Below are 19,224 nucleotides of genomic sequence, written 5' to 3'. Positions count from 1 at the left end.
AACCCCCATACTTGAAAATGTTTATTTTTCTCCAACAGAACCTCAAGTATGACAGTGCAGACCATACCATTTCCAGGTACACTTCTGAAATTCTTTCAAAAATAATGTACTTTTCTTGCCTTTCCAAAGGGGTTGATTGGGTTCATTTGGACGCAGCGTTTTCAGTGGAAGAAACATTTAATTCAGTCTTAAGAATAAAGAATCTTCTGCACTCAAGGAATTTATACAATGTCTGGGATTGTGCTTCATGTCCACACGGCTGTCTTAAATAATTTTTGCATCTCTCCCTTTCAAACTGAAATCAGATCAGGTGACTGAGACCACTGTGTCCAGACAGTGCCCCGTTTATAAAATTAATTTTAACTTTACTTTGTGACATGATACATTACTCTGCTGGACACAGCCAACAGAATATACTTAACTATTACCATAAAGGAATACACATAATCATAAAAAAAATACTCTGATAAACTGTGCCATTCAAGCTGAGGCTGAATGGTATTAAAAAGGCCAAAGTATCCCAAGACATTCCCATGTTTCTGGATAATAATGCACTGAGAACTCTTCTTCACCCCTCATGTATTTGAATGTCACTACTTATGTTTCTCACCCATAGTTTGTTTTAAGCATAGCTCTGCTAAAGGTCTCCTTCTCTCTCCCTCTCTATAGTATTGTAGGATCTTAAGAGATGCATTATTAACCAATAGTCATAGCAGACACCAGCACCAGTAAAACAGTCTTCCACTTTATCTGTCTGTCATGATAATGTCTATTTTTTTTATGTTGTTTTCATGGATGCACTACAGTTGTGAACTACTGTAGATAGTACCTATAGGGTTCCTTGTGGGAATGACAAAGTTTGCCACAATTGGACTTTAACCAATTATTTGACATCCAATTGTGTTAGTGTAAGAACAGAACAGGTGAAATGTGGTTAATTCACAGTATACAAGTGGGAATCATGTGTCCTATCTCTTTAAATTGTGCGCGTGTGTTGACATCACATCATGTGTCACATGACATAATCGTTGTGGCACTTCAGTCGTGCACCTCTTAATTTTTGTAACCTGGTGCATTGCACTAAACCTGCCACAGGTCGGTTGTGATACAAGTGTACATTCATGGCCATTTAATGACATTCCAGTTAGGGCTGGGCCATATTATACCGTTCACGGTAACACTGGTACAATGTTAGGCAAATGATAAGAAAATGAAATATCGCGATAGAATATGGGTAAAACGTGCATGTGCAGTGTCTTTGTTTTCATACGCGCATGGCCGAAAAAGCATGGCGGCAACAAAGAATGAGGGGGAAAGGGGGAAAGCGGATCGTTGAGTGAAACGGATGAACCAGAATTGGTTTGTAAAAATGGTGCAACTTCAGTGATGTGGAACTGGTTTGGCGTTTGTCTGTCAGATACACAACAGCTGTGTCCCAAAACGTCGGCTGCATCCTTCGGAGGACCCGGCCTTCGCGGTCTACGTGGGCTGGGCCCTTCAAAGACCGAGAAGGCCGGAAGTGCGAGGCTGTGAAATGGGACGGTCTAGCCTTCAGATTTGCGTCACCGCTGTGTCTGTTGAGTTTAATAAACTCGGCCGTCTGCTCTTTGCTATCTAAAATATAACAGGACACTGGCGTAAATTATCGACCGTCTCACACTTCGGTTTAATCAGTTTTCTGTTTGACGTTTATTCAGCTGTGTGAAAATCCCGGAGGAACCCACCCGATGGATTAATAAAGTTTTATTTAATCTAATAATCTAATAACTTTGATCTCAGCCAAACCGATTTAATCCGGAACAAATAAAACACCAAAAATAGGCAAACAATTACACTTTTAAGTTATCCAAGTGACTTATATATCATGTTTAACCTGAGTAGCGAAAGAGCGGGGGTCTGAAAACGATGAAGCCGGGAGTCCGCTGCTCTCGCCGGCTGGAGTGACCATTGAACCCCCCCCCCCCTGGCTTGCTATCGAGCAGGTGGGTAACAGAGATCTCCGAAAATGTCAAAAAACTTTTGCAAATATGCGATAAACCAAGCAGATATTTGAAGTTTACACAGCTACTTTCTCCCCTGAAAATATGTTAAAAGTTTATTTTGTGACCCAGAAAGATTAATAAGACTAATTTTAAAACTTAGTAGCGGCTACCACTGTTGGCAGCTGAAATTTGGCTGGGCCGCGCTATGAATTCTGGGATATGGTGGGCCACGAAGGACACACCCGACCCATCCTTCAAACTTGGGGAAATGAAGGACGCATTTGTCGGCTGCATTTGAAGGAGTCGACGAATTGGGACAGCCTTCGTCGCCTGGCCGTGACGTAATCGGCCTTCAAATGCGGCCTCCGGAGGATGCAGCCGACGTTTTGGGACACAGCTAACAAAGCACTTTTTTTGTAGAGCATGCAAGCGGGCCATCATTATTGCCGTATTTGTCAGACTAAGGTGCTCGTAAATCTGGGGGTAATCTGGGTCCAAAACTCCGTCCGCTTCAGGTCCCAAAGTCAAACGAACACTGCGGCACACAGAGTTAAAAACTGTCTAAATTCTTTCATCTTTAATAAAACGATCAGCATTGCTGCTTTACCAGGTGTAACAATTAAGTTTAACATCCAGGCATCCATGAAAACAGAATTTATTACATTTAACGGAGTTAGAGGTTAGCAGGAAGTTAGCGGAAGTTAGCTCGCTAGTTTCGCTAGTTACCCGAGCATGACATACCACGTTCTGACAGAGATTTCTGAAAAAATTAAAACTTACAGCTCTGCCATCGCTTCCAACATAAATGAAGACAGAAAACTAAACAGCAGTGACGTCTGTAGGGTTACTGAAGTTGGGCTAGGTGGTATATAATGATATGCTACGTGATCGCTAGCGACACAGCTATGCTAGCATAACATAAACAGTGAAGCTGCAGGATGAACGCTAACACTTTTCCACTCGATAAAAGTTAACGTGAGGGTTCCTGATGGTTAGAGACAAATGCAATCGCATGGCAGGATGATGTAAACGGACCAAACTTCAGTCAGGAGAACAACTGAGATAATCCATCCACAATACGAAGTTAGTCATTAATATACTGCAACAACATGGGAATAAAGCAGCTGTGATAGAATACAGCATTAATGAATCACTGGTACAGAAGTGGAGGAAGCAAGAAGAATGAGTTAAATAAAGTTTGATTTATCTGACTGCTTTGTTTCGCTTAATGTGCCTTATAATCCCGTGCACTTTATGGTCCGAAAAATATGCATTCGACTTTTTTATTTGGCACACTGCAGTTTAACAGGGCTCTACACTAACTTTTTGACATGGGCGCACCGGTACGCCTAACTTTAAAAATTTAGGCGTACCGGCACAAAAGTTAGGCGCACTCAAATTTTTCAACCGCATCACTTAACAGTTTTACATGTGCACTTTCTTTGGGGGGGAAGTCCATACAGACAATATTCATTTCTAAATGATTAACTAACAAACTTGTGCTTAAATTGCTTTGTCAATATTGTAGAAAATGTTAAACTTAATCATCATCTTGGCTCCTCTGACGACCTGTTTGCTGTTGCCTGCTGCTGAAAGGCAGTGGGGAAAGGGGACACTTGGGCAGTGCATTTATTGCAGCATATAATGTGTTTTCTGGATACACTGCTGTTTTTTCAGCATTCAAAGATTGATGGCACCGTGTCAGAGCTGGCTATGAATTTCAGACGGATCAGTAAACTTAACACAAAAGTTATCAATAGTTCTTTTCATCTTTTCTCATTACCCACAGCTACATCCACTTCTGTCAGGCCTAGGCTGCTCACTAGGGCTGGGTATCATCACTGACTTCTATAATCCATTCGATTCCGGTTCTCAAAGTCCTGATTCGATTCAATTTAGCCTCAGACAGTCAGAAATATTATAATTCTGATCATTTATCAGTACTGATACACATGAGACTTCATCAGAATTGTGAGCATCACAGCAGATGCCTTTGTGTCAAAGTAACTGAGAATAAAACACAGAAAAACATGAAGGAGATTTTCCTGGTCTGGCGTTTTATAGCAGATAACCTTAAAAATATTCTGCAATATTCTGCAATTTTGCATAATTTTAAGAAGTTTAAATTTCTTCAGTATTGAACAGCAGAAATTAGGCTTTCTTGTCCAAGGTCATATAAGTGAAAAAAAGAAAAAGAAAAGAAAAAGAAAAGAAAAGAAAAAGAAAAGAAAAAGACAGCGGCCGACAGCGCTGTAAACAACGGTAGACTGGTGGGTAATAAGCGAATAAATAATGCAGAAAACAGAGATTTGAGACGGGAAACTGTTCTTGAAGTACAGAGAGAGAGAGAGAGAGAGAGAGAGAGAGAGAGAGAGAGAGAGAGCTGTGCATGAAGTGTGATTTTTATCGTGGTGGAAGCAAAACAGCAAAAGTCAGAGGGAATTCATGACGACATTGATCAAATGTGAAGCGTAGTTTGCTGCTTCTTTTGCAGCTGGCTCGGCGAATTTTGGTTGGAGAGACAAAACCTGCAGCTCAGAATCTAGCGCAAAAAAGACGGAAACACAGCGCGGACCCGACGCATCAGAATCGCTAAGCTCCGAAAGCGTGTCCGCGTTCGGGCCGTGGGGTGAGAAAGCCGAGAAAGACAAAGCTGATTCTGATGCGTCGGGTCCGCTCTGTGTTTACGTCTTTGTGTGGAATCCGTTAATGAATTGATATCGCTTTATTCAAGCTACTCACCTTTCTCTTCCACCTGCACTTTCAACTGGACCACGGCCAATCAGAGAGGTCCCGCCCCTGACTATCATAATGTGTGTCTGTTGTTGACCACACGGAGAGTTGCAGAGATTTTTTTTTTTTGTTACCCGAAAATATTTGGTTGCACCGGTGCGACCAAATATTTGTTTTTTTTAGTCGCACCACTGAAAAATTTGGTCGCACTCTAGAGCCCTGTTTAATGTTGCAAAGCACCTCTTTTTTAACTTTAGTGGATATTATACATGGTTATGCTCAGGATATGTCAGCCCATTTCTACTGGAAATGCCTTTTGGTTAAACTTTCAGCAAGGAATTTGCATTTGCACTGTTAAATTTTTATATAGCTTTAATGCACAAAAAACAGCTGCTTGTTTAAGTGAAAATAAATGGATGGGTTTTTTGCGCTAGTAAAGTTGTAGAGTTGTATTTTGTCTCGCATCAATTATATTGTCAGTTATATCCTTATCGCAAATTTTCAAATATATATCGTGATAAATATTTTTGGCCATATCGCCCTGCTCTAATTCCAGTACAGAAGCTCAGAGACATACAGTTCGAAAACAAAAGTTTTTTTGAAATTAAACTCACCTTGGCCACTTTGTGATTAGCTGCTGTCTCATGTGAGGTATTCTTCAGGCCTTCTTTCAGCTGGGTGATAAAAAGTTCGTAACCCTCAGTGTTTGACACATCAATCTTTTCCTGGCAGGCTGACAGTATCTGCTGGGCCTGAACAGAAACAAACACATATTAGATTTAACACTTAGATATTCAGTAAAAAAAACCCAAAAAAACCTGCGGCCTAAGTTTGAGGACATTTGTATCATCTCTGTAGTCCTGTGTTTGCAGCTTTGTGCTGCAAAACTAGAACAATTCACTACATTGTCATCTGCTTTGTGGCTGTGGCTCCATTTAGTTACAATGATCTGGGGTCACCGTATTGCTGCTTGTGGTTTGTTACCCTTTTGCTGAATTAGGCATTAGTTCTCCCACTATAACAAATTAATGGATTCCTAGGTTGTTCCTGCCATTTGATGCCATAATGTGGATTGAGTCATAATTACAAACTGCATATCAAACCATTACACAAACCAACCTATTACCCTACAATTGATGAAAGATGAAAACTGTCAAATTTTTTTAAAAGACAAACAAACAATTATATCTAACTTGTGACAAACATATCCAAGGGTTTCTTACAGATTTGGATTCTGTGCACATGTATTACACTTTCTTAAATTAAATATTAAATATTCTGTGTACTACTGGGTGCGTAGTGTAGTGGTTCATTCACGTTAACTTTTCACACAAAAGTGCGAGACCAGAAAAACACACAAACCCCACATCAGGCTATCATATTGCTAGTGTACTCCAGTGTCAAACCCAAGCCTGAATAAACAAGAGTGTAAGTGGGTTTGCTAGGTTCATCACTGGACAGTGAGCGCAAAGGTCCATGTGGACATCCTTGTGCCAACCACTTTTGGGACTGTGCGGACTCATGCACAGAGAATTCACATTACACTGCACTAACTACACGTGTCCAGCCAGCAGCCTTCAAGCGGACTTCTAGAAGTACAAGGGCAATCCCAAAATAAGGTGTCCTATTGTTTTAGAAATACAAATAACCATTTATTTTCCATAATAATTACATCATTTTAAAGCTTGAAGATTTATTTATTTTCCTACATAATCGCCATTTCGGTCAATGCATTTTTGTAGAAGCTGTGGCAGTTTTACAATGCCCATGTCATAGTTGCTCGCCACCACCGCTGCAGAATCCACTTCCGGACAAATGTTCTTTCAACTTTGGGAACAGATCGTAGTCCCTGTGTGCGAAGTCCGGACTGTAGGGTGGGTGGGTGATGAAGTTCCAACCAAAGTAATGCAGGAGAGTGACAGTTTGACGGGCGAAGTGTGGACGTGCAGCGTCGTGGAGAATGCTTACGCCCTTGCTCAGCATTCCTCTTCTCTGGGTTCTGAAATGCCTTTCTGATTTCTTCCAGTGTTTCACAGTACCTGTCAGCATTTATTGTGGTCCCAACAGGCACAAAGTCAACCAACAATACCCCCTTTCGGTCCAAAAAGTTGCGTACTGTGCGTAAGCATCCTCCAAGACACCGCGCGTCCACACGTCGCCCATTAAACTGTCGCTCTCCTGCAAAACTCTGGTTGGAACTTCATCACCCACCCAACCTAAGTGAAATCTTTAACAACTTTATTTGCTGTAATTATGGTAACAGCTAATGAAAATTATATCTGTATAACAGAGCATTTCATTTCAAGACTTTCAAGATTTAATTTCTCTTTCTGCTGCCTTATCCTGTGGTGTTTCATAGGATCAGATTTGGGACCTGTAACATTTACCTTGTTAATGTTGCCTCTTGGACAGATAATCATCAATATGAAAAACACATGTTACAATTTTTATGCAGATGATATCCGGCCCTGTTCTTTCTGACCTAACAAACTTTCTGATCCACAAACCTGTCTGACTGCTATCAAGTCTGGGTTAAATGCTCATTTTCCTCATGTAAATTATGACAAAACAGACTCTTATCATTGCTTCAGATATCACCATCCCAAGTGTCAAACAAAGCTCCTCCTCTAAAACTAGCTTGCATGTTCTTTTCCTGTAGTGTTTTCCTGGAATGTCATGTCAGAAACCCATTCATTCCTAAATTTTTTAGTATTTTTTCAGTATATCTCAGAGCTTATATGAACCAGCTCTTCTAACCAGTCTCTTCGGTCTTCACAGTCGAGATTATGGTTGATACCTCATAGTCATTTTAAAAAATTTTAACGGAGAGGCCTTTAACCTCCTAGGACCTGCCGTCCACATATGTGGACATCACATTTTTGGTTATTTTTACCAAAATACTCAATTTTGCTCTACATGGGCCTGATATCCACTTACGAGGACATTATACTGCTACTGTTCTATCAAAATTTTAAATGAATATCCTCATTTGTGGCTCTCATTTTTCTTAAAAACAAAAATAAGGTAAAAAAAAAAAAATCTGGAAATTCTTTGTTTTTACATTCATCGGGCCCCAATATGCCCAAATATCAAAGAGAAATTAAAAATGCATGTCGTGGAAGAATTCGGGTCTTAGGAGGTTAAAAGTGGGTCCAAAACTCTGGAATCAGTTTTCTTCATTCCTTGTTTGACTGATTCTGAGGCAACCTCTAAAAATACCTCTTCCTATTCAGAAAAGTATTGGGGCAATTATGTGTATGACCTTGTATTGTTCATGGGTCTGTATTCTGTTTTAGTGTTTGCAACTTGGTGTAAGGCACTCTGTGACCTTAACTGTGAAAGGTGTGTTAAAAATAAACTTCACTTATTTACTGAAGTATGGAAACAGGTGTATGGAAATCCAGAGGACATTACAAATTAAACCAACAGGCTTGAAAGATTTGTCTTTACATGTAATTAACAGAGAGTTTATGGACATTGACCTTTGTAAATCAAATTACAATCTGCATCCATAGTAACAATTAAGGTGATTTGGTGTGGAAAAGATGTCAAGGCTCAAAGTTTAAAATTGCATACATTTCCATTTCCAAAAGTTGCTTGACAGCATTTAATTGAGTGCATTTTTATAACTTTATAGTTATTTCAGCAAAATCATATTCACTGAGAAATATTCCAATAATCTCCAACATGATCACAGTTATGATCGGAATGTTCTTTGCAGCATGGCCAATCACAACAGGAAGAATAACCATTTTATTTATTTTTTTAAAGTGATTGTTTCAGTGTTTCAGTGCAAGGGAAGAGGCTGACAACTTGACAGATGCCTTACTTTCTAGAGTTACAGAATCACAGGCTATAAATGTTATTCTGAGCTGATAATAAATCTGTCCAGTCCTGATTAGTTATAAAAGTGATCAATATAAATGGTAAATATAAGAAATGGGTAACAAAATAATACCCAAGTGGGATTTCAGGTTTTTTTAAAATGTAAAACTTCTTCAAACATTATCCGATGTGAGCTTCATTACGCACTCTGTGAATGAGGAAATGAAAGAGTCAGACAAGTGCTTCAAATACAGCAGGAGGGGAGGAGTCAGAGAAAAACTCAGTTGAGAAAAAAAACCTCTCATCGAGTAAGTAAGGTTAGAGTCTGCAACCACGGTAACTGAGCCATTACAGTTATAGAAATTGGTTAGTTTCTGTAACAGAAAACCCAAAGTTTCATCTCAGTTTCCACTAAACTTGTTTTCTGAAACAGAGACCAGATGTCCATGTAAACAGCGAATTGAAGGGCAAATATGTTCTCTCACCTCTGTGACCGGTAGCTCCAGCTGAACCATATCCTCAGGTTTTGCCACTGGTGGCTGGAGGGCTGTGTCCAGGAGCAGGATGCCATTCAGGTCTTTCCTGCATCCAACTGCATAGTCGTCCACGAAGAGCACCTTGTCCACTGCGGGAAAGTACTGACACCTGACACGGCCACCAGGTTTAGCTGGGACAGAGACGGAGAACACACACCACATAATGTGAATGTCTGAAGGAGAAAAGGCTGTTTATATGTTACTTATGCGTTATATGCAAAACATGTTGGAACCAACTCACGTGTCCATTAAAATCAATGCAGTTGATATTTTATTGCCATTCACTGTTGGTAGGCAAGCAATTTATCAGATGCAAGAAGAATGGTAAATTTCCACAAACTGACTACTTCAGAGTTTCATCAACAGGGTTGTGCTCCTTCAAAATGCAGAGTTCCTTAAGCACAATTTCTGCTGCTGCAAACTTTTTCATCAATGTATACATTTCTGTTCAGACAAGGGGGTAAAGAGGGGTTTTCAGCCACTGCACATGAGCTTTTGTGCTGTCCTCTAGGGCTGCCACGATTAGTCGACTAATCACGATTACGTCGACTATCAAAATCGTCGACGACTGATTTAATAGTCGACGCGTCGTTTGAAGCGTTGTAAGATCACAAAAGACGCAGGAATAAGTAGTAGGATTTAAGAGTGTAATAACGGACTGAAACAGAAGATGGCAGCACTGCATGTACAAGGATGCCAGCTGCCGTTAAACCCCGAAGAAGAAGAAGAAGTAGCTCCGTCCCAGAATTCATAGCGCAGCCCAGCTCAGTTTCCAACAATGGCGGCAGCTAGTTAGTTTTAATATTACTCTTATTATTCTTTCTGGGTCACAAAATAACTTTAACATATTTAACATGTTTTCAGGCGAGAATGTAGCTGTGTAAACCGCAAATATCTGCTCAGTTTATCAAGACACCACATATTTTCAAAAGCGCTCCGACGTTTTCGGAGACGTCCGTTACCCACTTGCTCGATAGCTAGCCGGGGGCAAGGCTCACTAGCGCCCGTGAGAACACCGGACTCCCGGCAAATCGTTTTCAAACCCACCGCGGTCTTTCGCTACTCAGGTTAAATGTATATGAGTCACTTAGATAACTTACAAATGTTATTGTTTGGCTTTTTTTTTAGTATTTTATTTGTTCCTGAGTAAATCGGTTTGGCTGAGATGAAAGTTATAGGTTTTACACAGCAGCTAAATAAACGTCAAGCAGACAACTGATTATCAGAGGTGTGAGATGCTTGAGAATATACTCCGGGGTCCCGTTATATTTTAGATAGCAAGGAGCAGACAGCTGAGTTTATTAAACTCCACCGAAACAATCTGCAAATGCCATTAAAATTTAATAAACTATCATCTTGTCTTTATTTTTACTTGGCACATACCTTAAACACTTAAAGCTGTAAGCTAATGATAGTTATATAAGAGCAGATGCATGCTGGTGCAATAAGCTGTACGTTTTACGTCCAACGGATGCATGATCTGATTAGTCGACTAATCGCAAAAATAATCGGTGACTAGTCGACTATCAAAATAATCGTTTGTGGCAGCCCTACTGTCCTCCAAAACCCTAACTGCAAATCACTGGAAGTGATTATGGACAGCTGGAACAAGGAAGGGAAAAGCACAAAAAAATGTCCACTGCAGTGGACAATGATTGTTTTTAAACAGTTGGATTCACTCCGGCACTTCTTATGTTATAGCTTCACTGTTCTCCATCTGGATGACAGACCAACAACAGTACAAGCAAAAGTGTCCCACACAGTGGTTGTACCACATATTGTCTCCATCAACAACAATAGAGATCACTGCAGGCAGATGGGCCATTCCAATACTTCTGCTTCACACGGCGACCATGACATTACCACAGCTCCATATCATTTATACCAGTACTTACGGTGTGAGTGCCGCTGGAATATTCTTTTGAACAACAATATTCTTCTTCAGACAACATCTCCACATCAGCTGGAAAGAGTCAAAACTAGAAGCAAAGAATTTGACAACCTTTTTTTTCCCAAAAGTCTCATGTTTTTGGTCTCTGAGCTTCTGTAAAAACTAGTACAAAACTGACATGATCGTACACTCCTGTCCTCAACCTGGCCGAAACAGCAGCACCAATGCACAAGGTTACAAAAATCGAGAGGTGCACAACTAGTTGAAATGAGAAACAAACCAGCAGCTTGTGCCAGCAGATGTCACATCGCCATATGTCCCTATTCACCAGGGAGAGAACAGCAAGCCGTTAAAAGCTTAGAGACACTTATCACTACATCAAAATAATAGAAATACAGTACTTCCACAACATAACAGCCGCCCTGCTGCCATCAAGACCTAACATTACAACAAAACAGTAACCTAAATTTATTTGTCATATTTCCCCACATGCTGCCTTCTATTATTTTTATTTGCTAGACAACAAAATGCGTTGCTGTTATGTGATACTACACAATTCATGTGTATATATCACACGTGAATAGTTTAAACTCTGGACATGACCACTGGATCCTCAGTTATTGATATCCCCCTAGAAATCAAACTCCCACCCATACCATCATTAAAATAATAGTAGGGTTGGGCATTATGTAAAAAGTTTCCAACCGGCAATTGTCAGTCCACCAATGGTTGATGGGCGATATATTCGTGCATGCGCAGACTTTTTGATAGGCGGGGCAATGTAATCATGCACAGAGTGATTTGCGCGTTTACAACACAGAAGTCCAAACGTGGACAAACGAGTCAGCGTTAGCGTTAACGCGGCTTAAAAATTTTAATCATGATGACCGCGTTTAACGCTCTCAACCCACTTGATTTTGACTCAGTCTGCGCTCTAGATGGGTTCATTTTTAATCGCGTTAGTTGTGATGACGGCGTGTTAACGCTGAAAGCACTAAAAAAAATATAAAGTCGCCAATTTGGGATTTCTTTGGCTTTAAACCAGATGAAAGAGGTAAACCTAAGGATGTAACCAAAGCGGTGTGTCACTTGTGCAGACATATAGTGCGAGCAAAGTACTCAAACACGGCTAAATTCCACGAGCAAGTACGGCTATCACCAGCTTCTGCAGCTCCATAAACAAGCATTTGGGCGCACTCTGAGGAGGGTGCATTTCGTTCACAGATGAAAGAGGGTGCTGCTAAAACAGCGCTGTTATTTTTTTTTCTGTTGACTGTTTCTATTAGCGCCATCATTATTAGCAAACTTACTCATGGGCAAATAAATAAATAAACCACCCTTGTAAAAGGTGATTGGACGATTATATCGACCAATCGCCCAACCCTAATTCTTAGCAAACATGAACTTTCCAGGGGGGAAAAAAATTCCATCATGTGTGCAAGTGCCTTAAAAACATTAATTTCAAAAAAGCATTTAAGTTTAGGAGTTAAGATTTTCCATATCCTTAAGTCTGTAGACATAAATTTCATTATCAGACAATGAGCACAAAGGTCTGTGAAGATGTCCACGTGCCTGCCAATATTTTGTGACTATGAGACTTTACATATTACATTGTATGGTATAATGAAGGCTTGAGAGACTGGGTATACTAAAGGAGTCACCTTTACAGTGATATAGGGCTGTTCTACATAGGGGGTTCTATATAGGGCTGACCTTTCACAATCAAGCTGAAGATCCTGTTGAGATTTTTCAAAATAAACCAAATCACGTGAAATAGCATGCAGAGTGTTTACGGATGAGAAGCTAAAAAGAGCCATCAGGTGCTAAAAAAACAAAACAAAAAAACCTTAGGACAGGCTTTCCCCTGCAGCACAGGGGTAATAAATACTCACAAAGAAAATTGCAGCCGTTTCAACTTATGTAAATGGCCTGTATTTGTATAGCGCTTTTCTAGTCCCTAAGGACCCCAAAGCGCTTTACACAACCAGTCATCCACCCATTCACACACACATTCACACACTGGTGATGGCAAGCTACATTGTAGCCACAGCCACTCTGGGGCGCACTGACAGAGGCGAGGCTGCCGGACACTGGCGCCACCGGGCCCTCTGACCACCACCAGTAGGTGGGGACGACAAATGTCTTATATCGGGATATGAGATTTTGGTGATATCGCACAGCCCTACGGTGATATGATGTTTACGAGAGGCAAAACAATCAGTATATGAACATTAACACAGTGTAAATACACGGCAGCACAGACTGCACGAAAACAAAAGGAAAAGAAGCGCTTTGGTTTTTCTAACCTAAAAAAACAAAAACAAAAAAACAGAACAAAAGAAAAAGTTCAAACATTGAAAAATACATACAAATAAGCTCTGATGTCAAACCACTTGATTTCTCTCATGTTTTACATCTCAGTTTCAATTACTCTTTATACAAAGATCAATTTTTTTTGTCCAAGTGTAATACTGACTGACTGTTGTGTTTGCTCTTCTTTAAGGTAAGGTAAGATAAGGTAGGAAGGTAGGAAGTTAAAAAAAACTTTGTGCAGGCTGGTCAGATAGGCTTCTTCTTAAAGTTCTGACTTTAATCTTTAAAAATCTGTGGTATGAACTGAAGACCAAGGTCCATGTCAGACGACATTAAATCTGGAGGGGTTTGAGAGACTTGTCTGGGAAGACTGAGTTTGGGTTGTTAAAAAACGTGTGAGACATATTGAAAATCACAACAAACAACTGCAGGATGATAACCAGCAAAAGGGTTATGCACCTGACTATTACCAACGGGAGCTAAAAATTATAACCGTGGTAATTTTTTGGTTTAAGTCTGACATTTACATGAGAAACTATGTGTAGTAATAATGTTTATATGTTTACATCAAATCTGATCTATAATTTTATCTACTGTAATAATTTTGACTTTCAATAATCATTAAAAACAACACAATCAAGATAAGACATCAAGATAAAACTATTAATGTGTAAACTGACAATGATGTCGAGATTTATCCCTTTTGTTATAAATCCAAAATGCTTTAGATCCTTTATTTCTGATGTTCTTTGGGGTTCTATAATATGCCTCAGTTGTTTGCAAATTGCTGCAGATTGCTGGTATTTAATTCTGGCTCCGTGTTTAACCCTGATTAAGACTTAGAGTTGATAGGCATTGGTCTCTTTGTAATCACTCTACATGAAGTCAAAGTGCCTCCACAGATTTTTACCTACTTGCATCCAACAAGAACCATTGGATAATCATCAACAAAAAATAAAAAACATTACTGATGCTTTTCCAGTTCCCTCATTAGCTGAGCAATACAGCTTTCAGTGACCCAGCATACTTGAACAGCTCCACATGGTCTTTATGGTAAAGTAAGCTGGAACAACTGTAAAACAATATGGATTTTTGTATCACGAGTTCAGTCTACTTCCCATTTCTTAGCCACAAAACAACACTTTATAATGCAAGCACTAAGTCATTTAGCTCTATAGATGTTTTGCAGACATGTGATATTAACTTGTTGGCCATTTTGGATGTGTAAAACTCCTGAAACATAATGAAAAACCTGTTAAAAATTATGTAATAATTGGGATAAACTATAGCAACTATAACAATCCACCTTGGACTGCAAATCATAAAAGCTAGCAGGGCTTTTTTCTCTGTTGTTGTTGTTGTTGTTGGGGGGGGGGGGGGGGGGGGGTGTTTTTGTTTGTTTGTTTACACAATATTGCAGAGTCAAAGAGACCAAGAGCACCAAAAACGTAGCTGTTCTAAGGTTCTACCTATTACCTCTTTAGACAAAGTAATAACAGATGCCATTATAGGAAACTAATCCTAATATACAGATGTTTCTTAAGAAAGTCCAAAAGGATCTTAAATACAAGATCCGAGAAGGCAAGGAGTGCTTCAGGAGGAAGATGGAAAGCCAACTCCAACAGAAAAACGTCAGAGAAGTCTGGAGGAACATGAAAAAAATCTCTGGACACTTCCAGGACAATGGAGGAGCCACAGTGTCTGCTGGCCGGGGGTGGGCTAACGACTTGAATCTGTTTTTTAACAGATTTGACAATGGCCCACTTATCACCTCTCCCACCCCTCAGGTTCCATTAACCCCCCTCCAGTTGCCGCCCCCCCTCCCTCCGGGTGCAATGCCATTGTCACCTGAGCTCTCTGCTTCACCCCTATCCACACAGCTACCCACAACAAAACCAGCCCCACCCCCCACTCCAGCCCAGCCTCACATCTACTTCACAGCTGATCAGGTGAGAAATCAGCTCAAGAGGACGAAGGCAAGGAAGGCAGCAGGTCCGGATGGAATCTGCTCCAGACTGCTCAGGGACTGTGCAGACCAGCTCTGTCAGGTGGCCCTGTACATCTTCAACCTGAGCCTGAGCCTGGAGAGGGTTCCTGAACTGTGGAAGACTTCCTGTGTGGTTCCGGTGCCAAAAATCGCACACCCCAGGGAGCCCAACACTTCAGGCCTGTTGCCTTGACTTCTCATCTGATGAAGACCATGGAAAGGCTCATCCTGCACCACCTTCGGCCACTGGTGGGCTCAGTGATGGACCCCTTGCAGTTCGCCTACCGTTCTGGAATTGGGGTGGATGACGCTGTCATCTACCTGGTACACCAATCCCTCTCTCACCAGAGCACTGTGAGGATCATGTTTTTTGACTTCTCCAGTGCTTTCAACACTATCCAACCTGCACTACTGAGAGGGAAGCTGGAGGGAGCCGGAGTAGGCAAACAGCTGACTGCATGGACCATCGACTACCTTACCAACAGACCACAGTATGTGAGGCTCCATGACTGTGTGTCCGAGGTGGTAATATGCAGCACGGGAGCACCACAGGGCACGGTTCTCTCACCTTTCCTGTTCAGCCTTTACACTTCAGACTTCTGTTATAATTCGGACGATTGCCATCTACAGAAGTTCTCAGATGATACAGCCATCATTGGATGCGTATCAGACGGGAATGATCAGGAGTACAGGGGGGTCATCAGTGACTTTGTTGGCTGGTGTGAGACCAACGTACTCCAAATCAACGCCGGCAAGACAAAGGAGATGATCATAGACTTCAGGAGGAAGTCACCCCCTACAACACCGGTGAGCACCCAAGGGAAAGACATTGAGATAGTGGACTCTTATAAGTACCTGGGTGTTCACCTCAACAATAAACTGGACTGGACTACAAATACAGACATCCTGTATAAGAAGGGCCAGAGTCGACTCCACCTGCTGAGGAGACTGAGGTCCTTCGGAGTCTGCAGGACTCTGTTAAGGACATTCTATGACACTGTGGTAGCATCTGCCCTTTTCTATGCAGTGGCCTGCTGAGGGAGTGGATGCACGGACAGGGACAGGAGCAGGATTGACAAACTGGTGAGGAGGTCTAGCTCCGTGCTGGGATGTCCCCTGGAGTCTGTGGGGGTGGTTGGCGAGAGGAGGATGTTAGTAAAGCTGACATCCATCATGAACAACCCACATCACCCACTGCATGAGTATGTGAGTGGGCTGAGCAGCTCCTTTAGTCAGAGACTGAAACACCCTCGGTGCAGGAAGGAGCGCTTTCGCAGATCATTCATCCCAACAGCAGTTAGACTCTATAAGTCCTCAATCACAATGTCATAAGTCACTGGACACTGTGAACATCCACGGTCACCACTTCATGCATAATGGACCTTCCATGTGTATGGACATGTGCAGGTATATATGTATGTATATGTATACTGTCAATACATATACATATGTATATTTAGTGTGTACATGTGTGTGTGTACATGTCTATAAATAGGAATAGTAGTAGTGGTACAATAGCTATATCAAGCGATATAGTTTATGTCTTCCATATTTCCAACCATATCCATAATCACATACTGTGTGTGCTACCATTGTATATAGTGTATTATACTGTGTGTGCTACCATTGTATATAGTGTATTATCTTACTTTTTTCATTGATTGTACTTATTTGTATTTTTTTTGTATTTCTTTCTGATATCTGTACCTGAGCTGAGGTGACGCAAAAATTTCCCCGTCGTGGGATCAATAAAGTCTTATCTCTCTTATCTTTCGAAATATGCAAATTTTATTCAATAATAAAAGTCAGGATGAAAGACACGCAGCCATTAGCATTAATAACACAGCTTCCTATGGGGCACCCAAACCAACAATGGTAATGAATTTGTCTTTCACCAGTTCTGTAAAAACATCACCTATGCACTAATGTTTAAACACCACGGTACAATAGTGCTCCTCCTATACAATGCTTTAACAAGTTCCGTCAAAAGTAACTTTCTGACAAACTCTCTAAAGCTTTATTAAGTTAACTGATGTGAACAAACACGTCCACACTGTTACACTGGCACAGTGAGTTTACTTTGAACATCACACCAGTACTTCCAAATGAATGACAGTGCACCAGTGGGTTGTGAATAAAGCACCTGGGGAGCCGCTAGCTAGCCTAGTGACTATCACAACAATTCAGCGAAGAACACAGTACCACATCCAAGCGGGTGATAGTAATTCTGATACTTCAGATAGCCACCATGTAAACTGTAGTTCTAACGACACATCATCCATGACCACCAATATGACAGAAACTGACCGGGAAGGTTAACCGGCTAACTAGCACTTTCCAGCTATTAGCAGACATGGGAGATATGTCAAGTTGCAGCTATAGTAAACATTAGCAAACGCAGGTGTTCAAGAAGAACTTGAACTTGTTAGATCATAAACACACCAATGTCCAAAGACGATGACCCTGGGTTAGGCAGAACAGGCTACATAAATCCTAGTTGCCAAATACCCTGACTAGGCCATGCTAGTAAGAGCTAACGTTAGCGGGCTGAGGTTACAACTCAGCCAGTGTCGTGTTTAGTGTCTGTTGACAGTCAGTGTTTGGCTTGTCAAAACTGAAACTGCTGGTGACATGGCTTGACAGAGGACTCCGATATTTACCGTGCAATGCTGAAGCCTGAAGAATGGCCCCCGAAGTGCCGTCAATTACTTTGATACTGCCGCGGCTGGTGACGGCCAAGATAGCGTTGAGGGCCGGGTGGTAGGACAGGCTTAGCAGGCCCTCCTCGTCGCAACGCAGGCAACCGTCTCTCAGTACAATCCAGTCTGAGGAGGTGGACGAGCCCGAGCCCGGCGAGGCCGCGGCCGCCATCTTTCCTTATTCCTCCCTTCCCTTCCCTTTTAGGTTTGTAAAAATCCGATGGTAGATGTAATACTGCTAAATCTATAAGACTAAGTCCAAACTGTCACTCCTCTGCCACTGCTGACTCCTTTTGCGGCTTCTTCTCCTCCGGCCGTCACCGCAGCAGTGGCTATTCACCATCAGCGCCGACAAACTCCAGGCTGGGCTTTCTGTCAGTTACACTCTAGGTAAACGGAGCTAGCGTATCTCAGCACCACATCCCGCGATAACGCCGACACCAAACGAGAACACTGGCTGGACAAATTATTAAGAACAACAAAATAGTGGCTCTGCAACAAAAAGTACATTACATTGGTTATATTTTGGTTCTATGTGTTAACTGAATTTGTACAGTAATCATCGGCTTCAAACACTAAACACAGATGAATTATATATTTTAAGTGAAAACTGTAAATTAGGACATCATAGAAAAGCACTGCCCAGAAAAAAGTTTCCTGCAATATTTTTTTTTCAGTTAGAATTGGAATGCAACCTAAGCAGACCTTTTTTTTTTTAACTGCACAGTAATGTGAGGAAACAATTAATATGGACAGTGCTCATACTAGAATTAAAGCAGATAAAATGAATAAAAGCAAGATAATTTAAAAAAAAAAAAAACTTAATTAACCTTTTCTTCTAAAACATCTGCTATAGCCAATGATGCCCCCTGAAAACTTGGAATCAAAACCACTACAACACAATGACCAAACTGATCTGTTTTTTGGGCCTCAGAGAGAATTCACAGTGGGTTCCTGCTTAAAAAAATACATCATGGAATTTGCAGTTTAGTTTTCATATTATGGTGTTAAGTAAATTAAACATATTAAGTAAATCCCTGGACTGTCTTTCTCCACACAAACATAACTTAAGAGGTTAAAATTCTCAATACTTTGCCAACTGACTGATTACATCAGCTTTCTTTCACCAGTCAGCACCGAGCCTAAAGGTCCTGGGCACTAAGCACTTATACAGAGAACATGGATCATTTTCTTTGTGATTTTTCCTTACATGGTGTAAGTGTATGTGAGTTGATATATAAATAATTCATCAACACAA

General features: G+C 41.0%; 1 protein-coding gene across 4 annotated transcripts in view; it reads right to left on the bottom strand.

Annotated features, from left to right (window-relative positions):
* Nucleotides 1–18,368, bottom strand: part of birc6 (baculoviral IAP repeat containing 6) — a 196,759-nt gene extending 178,391 nt beyond the window's left edge. For all 4 annotated transcript variants that reach the window (XM_019355330.1, XM_025897215.1, XM_019355332.1 and 1 more), the window contains exons 1-3: nucleotides 17,928–18,368; nucleotides 9,026–9,207; nucleotides 5,330–5,467 (exon numbers count right to left, since the gene is read on the bottom strand). In XM_019355330.1, coding sequence (XP_019210875.1) covers nucleotides 5,330–5,467; nucleotides 9,026–9,207; nucleotides 17,928–18,138 — 531 coding nt within the window. In that variant the 5' untranslated portion in view covers nucleotides 18,139–18,368. The remainder of the gene's footprint in view (nucleotides 1–5,329; nucleotides 5,468–9,025; nucleotides 9,208–17,927) is intronic.
* Between the last annotated feature and the right edge of the window lie 856 nt (nucleotides 18,369–19,224).

Source organism: Oreochromis niloticus, linkage group LG13 (genome assembly GCF_001858045.2).
Source record: "Oreochromis niloticus isolate F11D_XX linkage group LG13, O_niloticus_UMD_NMBU, whole genome shotgun sequence".
Lineage (NCBI taxonomy): Eukaryota > Metazoa > Chordata > Actinopteri > Cichliformes > Cichlidae > Oreochromis > Oreochromis niloticus.
Note: the sequence above shows the minus strand (reverse complement) of the source record. Positions and strands in the feature narration are given on the sequence as shown.